The 10,917-nt window shown below is 43.4% G+C and overlaps 1 protein-coding gene across 1 annotated transcript; it reads right to left on the bottom strand.

Annotated features, from left to right (window-relative positions):
- Positions 1-2,406: 2,406 nt before the first annotated feature.
- On the bottom strand, positions 2,407-10,199 carry LOC105382654 (phagocyte signaling-impaired protein). Its single transcript, XM_048626149.1, has 13 exons — positions 10,044-10,199; positions 9,717-9,941; positions 9,201-9,394; positions 8,359-8,815; positions 7,804-8,039; positions 7,040-7,155; positions 6,613-6,707; positions 5,874-5,996; positions 5,236-5,405; positions 4,528-4,715; positions 3,865-4,166; positions 3,203-3,435; positions 2,407-2,902 (listed from the first exon to the last, which is right to left on the bottom strand). Exons 1-13 carry the CDS (start codon positions 10,108-10,110, stop codon positions 2,570-2,572), a joined length of 2,739 nt encoding a protein of 912 aa, XP_048482106.1. The 5' UTR covers positions 10,111-10,199; the 3' UTR covers positions 2,407-2,569.
- Between the last annotated feature and the right edge of the window lie 718 nt (positions 10,200-10,917).

Genomic DNA, 10,917 nt, shown 5'->3' with positions numbered 1-10,917 from the left:
AATATTTTCAGTTTTGTTATTGTATTTCTTCGCTAGAGTTTTATATAATCTTAATTTAAGGACAAACAAAATATTGATTGTGCTGGTTTGCTACAAATTATTGAACTGAATTTATCTAGAGCAGTATTGTTCCACATTCCGTATGTAATGAATGATTGATTGTTGTTTTCATTCTTTTTAAAACATAAAATACCTTGATAAATCTGATTTAGCTTCGATCTGTAGTTGCAATAATATCAGTGTTGTAAATAAAACTATTCAAAATTATAAACTTTCTTTTAGTTTCTGTTGTTGTGACAAAGATGTGTATTTAGACCTGGTTCAGAAGGGGCGAATTCGTTTCGCGCGAATTGATACGCGCGTAGTTGGGATACTAGACATCAATACATCGAGTCCACAAGCATCGCGCGAATTCAAAATACGCGCGTAAATCGCGTGCAATACGCCAGACTCTCAACTCGCGCGTCATTCGCGCCTAAGCGCGCGAGTCTAGATACTAGGGGCGCCTAGTTGCGTCCAGTTGACGCGCGAACTCTAGAGCGAATTTCGTACTGAATTCCTCCCCAAATGTTCGCCTTGTGGACGCAACGGTCGCGCGTATTAGGCGCGAGAGAATCGCGGCGAATTTGCCCTTTCCAGGTCTTAATTTATTTTATCTGAGTTTTAACCCTGATTTCTATCACTTGCTACAAATACAAAAGACATTTGATAGCTACATCCAATGGCAAGGGTTCCAACTTTAGCCATTTCTCGAACACAAATAAGTAAATTCAACTAAAGCTGCACTAACAAACATAAAAGCTAAAATAAAACAAAGTCTTCATGTATAAATTATAATTAAATACAGAATAGTAATTTAATTACATTACATCGATCGTACACACTAATTTTAAGCAAAGACTATTCTAGTAAAACTGACCAGACGATGCAATTCTTTTATACATTTTTTAGCTTAACAAATGAGTTGTGTTTAAATCAGGATTTACAACTTAATTCATTTCCTATAATATTTAACTCTTTTGAGCACCAACAATCTACCCAATTCACATGTTTTACAATTAAATGCTATTTCTTTGTCTTGAGAGATTTTTTAGAGCATACAGTAGTTTTTTACTGTCAGCAGAACAAATTCCTTTCCACTTGCCAAATTTTAATTTAGGTTCCAAGACTTTTATTATGTTAAGTATAAGAATGAGTATCCATCAGATAAATATGTTATGTGGGTTGTGTAGATGTGTTAAATCTATGTCTGTCTCTTTCTGTCCGTATACTGTCAAACCGAGGCAGCAATCTATTTAAGTTCGACATTAGCTTTCTGAAAGAGTGGCTGATCTAGTTAACAAGTCTGGTAGATACACACAGGTGGATATCATCATATCCACCTGTGTGTATCTAGTAGAATTAAAATAAAACACATCAGATTAGGCAGAGAATAGACTAGAAATGTGGCTTGATATGGGCAACAATCATTAGTTAAAAACAACGTAACGTTATTGTCTTTCTGGATTCGTGCAAATTTACCTTGGTTATTTAGACTTTTTTATACCGTTAAAACTAAATAAAAACATTTATTTTAAGGTACATATTTATTTACATGTAAAAGTAGTTTTGACAACCATTAGGGACTTATTATAATAGTATAATAAAGTCACAGTGTGGAAGATATATTGAGTAATACAACAAACTCAAATCTAAACACAGTATTAGTGAACACAAAACGCAATCTCCATCAGAGGAGGTAAGGTCACATCCTGGAGAAATGGAGTGCACAGGAAAGAACCTACTAGTTTACAATTGTACATGTATACATGTAATTTTATTACTTAGGAAGTCTTCTTTGTCAGTCAACAACCATTGAATTAAAGATTATGGTTTTTAAATTATGTAACAATTGATCAATACATATAAGGAGGGTTTCATCAGTGGATATACTGCCCTTGGCTTGATTACTGATAACTTCCCCCCTTTGGGATCAATAGTGAATGTAACATCAAACCATGGGTCGTTATAATATTATAAGTAATTATTATAAGATATGCAACTTCACACTCGACCGGCGAGTATAAGAAACAATCACAATCCACACGCTAAAATATCGTACCACTAAGTTAGTATCAAGTATATCATACATTAAAAATATCAAGTGTTCATTTAATATCTAAACAAATCGAAAAGCAAACCGTTTATTATTTATTTACAATTATTATTGCCTCACTTGAGTTTTAGTTGAATGGTATCGCTAGTTGCAGTCAGTAATGATAATGATTAAACCACCATCTTTGGCAAAAGAAAATCTGTTTTCCCAATTTGAGGAGTGCTTCAGTTCATAGAGAAAATTTTCGTTGCTATCAGTATTTTATTGTAATTTTGCTTTTTTATGTTTTAAAAGCCTGATTTGGTGGTCAGTAGCTGCTAGTCATGCATACTTAAAACGTAAAAAAACATATTTTTTCAAAACGAATATTTTACGTTTCACAATGTCAATCAAGTTAACCAGTACTTAGCTATCAAGAATCTTTGAGCACACCACCGTACACCAGTCATCTCAAACCACCCTTCCTCACAACCCTCATTGAAACAAGCTCTTCAAATGCTTCGCCTTCTTCTTCAATATATTCCTAATATCCGTCAACATCTCCGCATGGCCTGTCTTGAGTCGTTCCTCAACCGGGCATTTGTAGTCTGCTATCAGTGGGGTGGAAGTGACCACGTATTGCGGCCACAGTTCGAAGATGTTGTCGAGAGTGCTGAGACTGGCGAGTGTGGCGTGGTTGAGCGCGCGCGCGGCGGCGGCGGCGCGCAGCTCGGCCGGGGACTGGCCCGTCTTCTTCTTCTTCTTCTGGCTGGCCGGCGCGAGCAGCTCGCTGCACAGCCCGATGGCGTAGGATATGAAGCCTATGAACTGGAATAGGATGTATGGGTGTTTATTAGTAAATAGCAGGGTTATTTTAGGTACTTGTAGAAATAGATTCCTTTCAAACCACTATACTGGATGAAATAAAAATTAAAGACATAAAATTTATTATGTACAAAAAAATTAAAAACATAAAATTTATTATGTACAAAAATATATACTGGTCAAGAATTGCCCAGTACCGCTTACAGGTTATATCATATATAATCTCTAATTTACTTGTTTATAAAACATAAATATTGCTTAAAAATGCGGATAAACATATCCCCATATCCAAAGAGCGCTCACCTCACAATAATTAGCCATATCCTCGAGCGCCTCCCGCATCACCCAGCCGGGATCGTCACAGCCGAACCGCTCCGTCAGCGACTGGCTCAGCAGCTCCACAGATCGCTCGACCAGTCGCTGGACGCGCTCGCACTGCGCCGCCGCGTCGTCGAACTGGTTGAGCGACAGGTCCGCCACGATCGTGAACATGCCCACGTACAGCTCCCGGTACGGGACTGGAGAGTTCACTAGAGCTGGGAGGGAAAGTGATGGCTTCAGGAAATTGTAGTATTACTATTTTGCACCAGTACAGTATAAAGACCCATAAAATTACTAAGAAACTGCCATACATAATCATCAGATAGCTAGACAACAAATTGACACAGATTTACATAGGCCTCTCTCAAGGATTGCCACATCACTCTATCCTTATCTAGACACTACCGGCTATCTGTCTGAGGTCGGTCATCAGACCCAAGGGGATCTTATCTCAGGGCTACGTAGCCATATCCACATTGTACACGCATTAAGCACACACAGTTGAAATTCTATTACATCTTGGAAGGATCCGCGCAAGGTTAAATGTTTTCGATGGGCCCTGTCATACCAAGCTTACTACAAGCACAGGAAAAACATTACCCAAGCTATATCAAATAAATATGTTCAAATTCAACAAAACTCACCAATAATCCGACTAGGCAGCGGCACACTCAAGCCCGTCGCCTCCTTCTTGTTATACTTCTCTTGACACTTCTCATAGTGGTCACTCAGCCGGGCCAACAGCGTCCGCAGCGCGTCCGCCTGTCCGCGCTTGTCCGCAACCGGCCTCGTGTCCGCCAGCTCCGTGCACGTGGACACGGCCTGCAGTAGGGCCTCCTTGAGCTGGACGTAGGCCCCGTCCTGCTCGAAGGAGCGTTGCTGGATCGTGTGGTCGCGTTGCTCGTAGGGTTGCCAGTTCACGATGACTTTTAGGTCGCGGTTGTCTCTGGAGGGGGTGAGTGGAATTATTATGAAGGGATGTTGTGATGGGAGGTTACATTTTGACGCAAAAATTACTGAACGAAATTTGGTTTGTAGGAAGCTGAAAACCTCGATGTTACAAAGGCTTCTTTTGATACCGTAATTAACACTCAAAGACTTAAGCGAAGCGAAGCCTGAGGGATTAGCTGTTTAAAAAAAACTCACAGACAGATGTAGAAATGGAATTGTTTTAATATTATAAACGGTTTAAGAACAAATTGTACTTTGACAGAGAGGGGCAAAACTATTCAATAGCTAAATCGTCGCTATGAATAAAGGGGTAAGACTTTACTTTGAACCCCTTCACGCTGGCTACTGTTACTCACGTGGTGGGCCCATCCGCGCTGGGCGGCGGCGGCGGCGGCGCGGGCGCGGCCAGCAGCGCGGCGGCGGCGGCCTCGGCGGCGCCCCCCCGCGCGCCCGCGCACGCCGCCATGCGCCGCTGAAGAGACAGGAGGGAGACCAGCTTCTCGAATGTGCCGTATTTGTAGGCGTAGGTCAGGTGTTCTACGCTCTGGGGAGAAGAAAGTTACATGTTTATGCGCTGTAACAAACAGTTAATCTGTAAGTGATTCGAAGAGAATATGTGTAAGATGACCACATTCTTCACGCAAGCGTCGCGTCGACGTCACGTCGCCGTCACGCACGCTGTCTGCGTCCCTAAAACGTTGCGACGCTATTAAATTATTAAATTAAATTAAAATCTTTATTCATTAAAACATTTTACAAAGAAAACTTAGCGCCGGGGTCCTGTGCTAAGTCGAGACCTGTATTACAGAGACCCCGTCCCTCCTCTCGGGATCACATTACTATTTTAATGATATAAAGTGCTAGGTATATAATAATATTACAAAAAAGTGCAATATAACATAAAATATTTAAGTTAAAAACAATTAATAACTATGCTATACTTAACAAATCATCATCATCATCGCTATTGCTCTGCACATTTATGTCTTTGCGTCTGTTACGCTGTATGCTATACCTTCTAACCTAAGACTAGGCACTATAATATAACAGTTCGTCTCACTCACATCCTTAGCATGGTGTTTATGCGCCGTGGCCTGCAGCTGGCTGGCGGCGGCGGCGCGCGCGGGCGCCAGCGCGGGGGGCAGGCGCGCCGCGTGCAGCCAGCCGAGGGACACCAGCTGCACGTGCTTCACGTCCAGACGGGAGAACCAGTGGTCGGCTGCTAGGCCGTTACCTGATGGGAATATAAGAGTCAGGGTCATATAGAGCTGGAATTAGAGCTGAGGGCGAAAATGAAGACTCGGCAGACCGCAAGAAACATGGCAGCACTCTGTCAAGAAGGAAATGGGCCAAACGTAGATGTCTTGGGACGATGTCTCTGAGCTGGCTCAAGATCGTAAAGAATGGCGGCGCTTCACTTCGGCCCTTTGTTCCCCAGCGGAGATTGGTTGTTAGACTAGCAAACAAAATAATGAATAAGGGTACCGTTTACCTAATAAAACTGTTTATCGGGTTACGGATTACGAAGACGACAACCAATTTAAAATCTGAAGGAGAAGAAACTGGATTAAAGGGATAGTCGGGAAGCAACGGAAACCCTTAGAGATTAACGCTGTACATGTATAAGACTGTACTTTGGTCCTTCGAGCCGGATCAGCAACTTTGCACTACAACGATAGACAGTATAAAGTAGTATACTCACCGAGCGTGTGGTAGAGCTGCACGAGCAGCAGCTTGGCGTGGAAGTTGGCGGGGGAGCGGCGCAGCAGCAGCTCCAGCAGCGAACACGCAGACAGCAGCGGGGAGGACGACTGCTGCTGTTGCGCTGCAAGAGAGTGGAAGGTTAGCACTACTTCTGCAGTAGGCAAACTGTTAGCGCGTTACTGTTAATGCTGAAAATTGTGCAACTGGAACGCGATGGGCTAAACGCCACGATTTTTCTTTTAGAATTTCTGCCTCTGAGATCAAGGCGATGTGCTATAAGGTCGATTTCAGGCCGCGCTAGATATTATGTGTTATAATAATGTTCTTATTTTTAAACTACAGGGTTCACATAAAAATCACTGTCATGCACAATAAAATAATATACTGAAAACTTTGTTTATTTATTGTTTGTTTTCCCCCAGGGATTTCCGTGGGATTTCCGGCTTTGCCGTGACACTAACGAACACAAAAAAAAGTAAACAGAACAACAGAACAGCTGTTTTTATCCTGTATGTGTTTCTGTAATAATTACTCCGTAGGCTAACCTGCAAGGGCAAGGTAGAGGGGAAAAGACGTGTGGACAGAATGAGAAAGTCGTGGCTCCGCAATATAAGAGAATGGGCGGGAGTGGCCAGCGTGGAACAGTTGATGCGCTTGGCGAAGATTAGATTGGAGTATCCAGAGCTGACCGCCAACCTCCAGTAGTGGAGAGGCACCAGAAGAAGAAGACGACTAACCTGCGTAGTAGTAGTGGTGCGCGGCGAGCAGCGCGTACACGTCGGCCGCGCAGAACTCCGTCGCCGTGCTGGAGTAGGGGCCCCGCTCCACGCAACTGGAGGCAGACGATAACGGAATATAATCTTAGCGTTTCGGTTACAAACACTCTTATGCCCTTTGATAAACAATAAACGAACGTGGTTTATGTTATGACACACTGCAAACAATACAGGAAACAGTACAATAAACAGAGAGTAACATAAAATGTTGTCCTGTAAAGGCAACCCCTCAGCATGTGCTGTAGAGTCTACAGTTCAGACCGTTCACAATATGGCTGCGCTATTTTAGTGCACCCCCAAAATAAAAATAACTCCTAAGTAATAGTATATGCAATTCGCTAGACTTAGCAGTCTAGCCAGTAAACTTTGTGAACATTCCGTAACATACCGTATATAATGCCCCCTTAGTGTGTTGGCGAGCGCGAGGCAGGCGGGCGCGGCGGGCGGCGGCGCGGCGAGGCGCCAGCAGCCCAGGCAGCTCACGTGCCGCTGCACGTCGTCCATCTAGGGGGAAGGAGGAGGGGGGAGGGGTTATACCTGGTATCATTAACCTTCCAAATTCGTTGGTATATGCCAAGATTTAAACGCAACACCACGAAGTATCTATGGGAATCTATGAACTACCTATTCTTCAATTCTGGAAGAGACCCACGTACTGCAGTAAACTATCTACAAGCTGTATTTTATACACTCCTAAACTGGAAGGGATTAACATAATAAAGCTCCTGTAAGTAGCTTTCGTGAGTGGAACTTTCGTATACCTTTTAAAATTAATAACTATAATTTTACATGGATAGAAACACATCAGACTTTAATCAACTTTAACAGCACTACTTCCAAGGAGCCACCGTATCCACACTTACATTGTCCGGCTGACTGTCCTCATCGAACCCCAAACAAGTCAGAAACTCTTGGCACTGCGCCTCTCTCTCGCCCCGCGGCAGTGCGTCGAGGCAGGTCGGGCACGGCTTGTGGGCCCACGGACACGGTGGAATCTTTGCGCATCGTGTGCTCTTACACTTAGGAATGGCCTATGTCCATCAGTGGACAATAAATGAAGGACTGATGACGAAGTGGCTCCCTTGAATGCCCTATTTTCAACCTAGCTATCCAAGCACCTTTCATAATTATATAAAAACACCATATACTCACATTGTCCGGCTCGCTGTCCTCATCGAACCCCAGACAAGTCAGAAACTCTTGGCACTGCGCCTCTCTCTCGCCCCGCGGCAGGGCATCCAGGTAGGCTCGCAGGTCCGGCACGGCGCACGGCTTGTGGGCGAAGGCTCGCAGGTACTGCAGGCAGAGCGCCGCGCCGCTGCCCAGGAGCGACGCGTCGCCCGTGGTGGAGAGACGCCGCCAGAGCTCTAGGCGGGCTAGGTATGGACCTGGAGGTAATGGTAGATTGTGATATGAGTGCGGAAAGTGGGTGAGTATACTAGTGTTTGCTGGAAGAGCAGTGGAGTGCAAACAGAAGGATAAGAGGTATACAGCCCGGAGAGTTAGGTTTTCGGGTAAGCATGTTGAAAATTGGTTTTTATTCGTCATTCAAATACTTAGGTACATATTTTTGGATAAAAATGAGTATTTTACGTATTGCGTACTGTTAGGATAAGGATCTCGAGATAGAAAAACAGAGGCTAAGTAGTTTTTTTCCAAAATAGAACTTAAAATTTGTTAGGTCTACAATAAAAGCTATACATATACCTCGCAACCGCTTCCCCGTGCTCATACTCTCAATCAGCGAGCAGATGAACTCATGGCACTTCTCCGCAGTGTCGTCCGCATTACCATCCCCATCAGCCTCAGACGGGTTGTTGATGAGCTCGAAGACCGAGTCGAAGTACGACATGTAGTAGTCCCAGCGGTCTGGGTTGTCTATGAGCAAATCTTTGCACAGCAAGTTCAGTCGCTTCCATTGCCCAACTTTCTTCAAGTACGGCATGCATGCTTGTGGCATCGAGCCCGGGACCAGGCGCGTGTACAGAGGATTCTCAAGGAAGTTGAGGACGCCCTGCCAGTCCTCCTGCAGCTCCAGGATCATGATGTAGAGGCGCGCTTCCTGTTCTGCCTCTATTTTGTTCTCGGTTATGAAGTTGTCCACCATTTTCTTGGCCAGGGATAGCAGGATGTTCTTCTTGGTTGCGTCTGGTTCTGATTTGGCCTGGAACACACAATACATAAACAAATAACATATAGTTTTATTTTTTACACATAAGCACCTATCTAATGATCTAAACTAAGGTGTTATTTTGTATAAATAAACAGCTATAACCTTCAAGTAAAAAGAATGGTAGGTGAAAGTGGTAGCTCAATCAGACCGTCACTTCAATGTACTTCTTACATTGGGGTGACATGTATTATCCTAGAAGAGTTTTAATGTACAAAATATACCTACTATTGTTCCTATGGTTAAGGAAAATATTGTGAGGAAACCTGCACATCTAGATTTCTGAACCGGATGGAAATGATCCATGCTTACCAAGGCAGTTAAGCCCTTATAGGGATATTCACAAATATTCAATTTAAGTCAGTCCAGTTGCACAAACCTGTAAAACAATGCTCATGACCGCCCAGAAGTAATACGGATTCTTGGGAGCGAACTTGTAGAGCTGCATGGCGGCCCGCTGCTGCGCGCGGTGGTCGCCCACGCGCACGTACGACATGAACAGGTGCGAGTGCAGCTCCTCGCTCGAGGGTTCCTGCTTCACCGCCTCCTCGTACAGGCGACACACCTTGTCCACTGGCGGAGAGAGGGTTGTTGTGGGACTGGTTCGGCAAAAATGTACATTAGATTGTACAATATGAATTTAAAATTAAGCAATAGTTTCTACTACTGCAAAGTTTATTAAGGTTGTGTTCAGATTTCCGGCTTTCAGCTACTTCAGCTTGCAGATTTTAAAGGCTTTGTTATACCAAGTAGCTAACTTAAATGTTACAGAAGACTATGAATGTTGAGTAGATTTACTGACCAGTTTAATCTGCTTACAAAATAATATAGGTTGTAATGAACTGTCTGGTAATGATAATTGATATAGTAAATAGTAGAGTTAGGGTGCACGTACACTGCTGCGACTCCCGGTAGGAGATGGTCATGGCCTGCAGCGTGGTGTCGTCGCAGGGCCGCTCCGCCGTCAGCGCGTCCAGCACCGTCTTCGCTTCACCAGACTTTCCTAACCTCAAAAGCGCTAAAGCTTTCAAAGCCTTCGCCGCTTGCAAATTAGGCGTCTTCTTCAAAACTTTTTCAGCCTCCTGTACCGCCTTTTTATTGTTCCCGTTGTCTAACCAGTCTGAAATGTATATTCAGTAGTTTAAGAACAAAAAAAGTTGAGCCGAAAAATTTTTGCACCCCCATGGCGATGATCAAACTTGTTGCAAGAACAGAAATATACCGTATATTGGACGAAGCCGGCGCTCCATGATCCCACCATCATGATTGTGCAGTGGACGCACTGCCATTTTTCATTTACATAAACTTTAAAATTAAATAAATACAAACTCTAGCGAGTTTTACAAAAATATCTTTAGGCGATTTGACGTTTCGTTGACAGATGATTAGATTGACATTTCTGTTTTTATATTTTTAAACTCTATGTATCTATGGTTCTCCTTTTGCAGTCTACCTCAGAATAATAACGGAAACACTTTTTTTACCATTTTAAATATCTTTTACTCACCGCTGCCGCTGGAAGGGGTTGTTTAGGGACCTTAGTCGATAACTCTGTTTTCCAAGAAGATAATCCAGAAGGAATACAGGACCTTCTTTTTGCTGGACTGGACTGGGATGAAACTGTAGCATACTCAACTGTAAATCTATTTAATGCAGGTCCATTGCATTGGGCACTGGGCAGTTATTAGCACGGCTGGTGCTGATATTATATTTTGGGTTTATATAAAGGGGATCCAGTTGTAGTACCTACTTGCAGTAACACTCGAATCCTCGACGATAGGCAGGAGGCTTTTGAGATCATGGAACATAATAGGTAGGCCTACCTACTTCTCTAATGGAAATTCAGTATAGTTACTAATCTTTTAGTAAGGTGAGCGCCATAAGGTCACCGCACATATGGGCGTAACGTAAAGGATTAATCGCCTCTTTTTCTTTTGTCAACCAGGCGTTATCGAGCTCGCGTTCTACTGGTTTAAGGTTTAGGTATATTAGCGCTGTGATCTTTATAGGTACATCCGGTGCAGACAGATGGGCAGTCAGCGACTGACAGCTAATTTGAGTTAATGTTCTCGTTGGTACCTATCTCGTCGTATGTT

Source organism: Plutella xylostella, chromosome 16, assembly GCF_932276165.1.
Source record: "Plutella xylostella chromosome 16, ilPluXylo3.1, whole genome shotgun sequence".
Lineage (NCBI taxonomy): Eukaryota > Metazoa > Arthropoda > Insecta > Lepidoptera > Plutellidae > Plutella > Plutella xylostella.
This window is presented reverse-complemented; position numbering and strand designations above follow the sequence as displayed.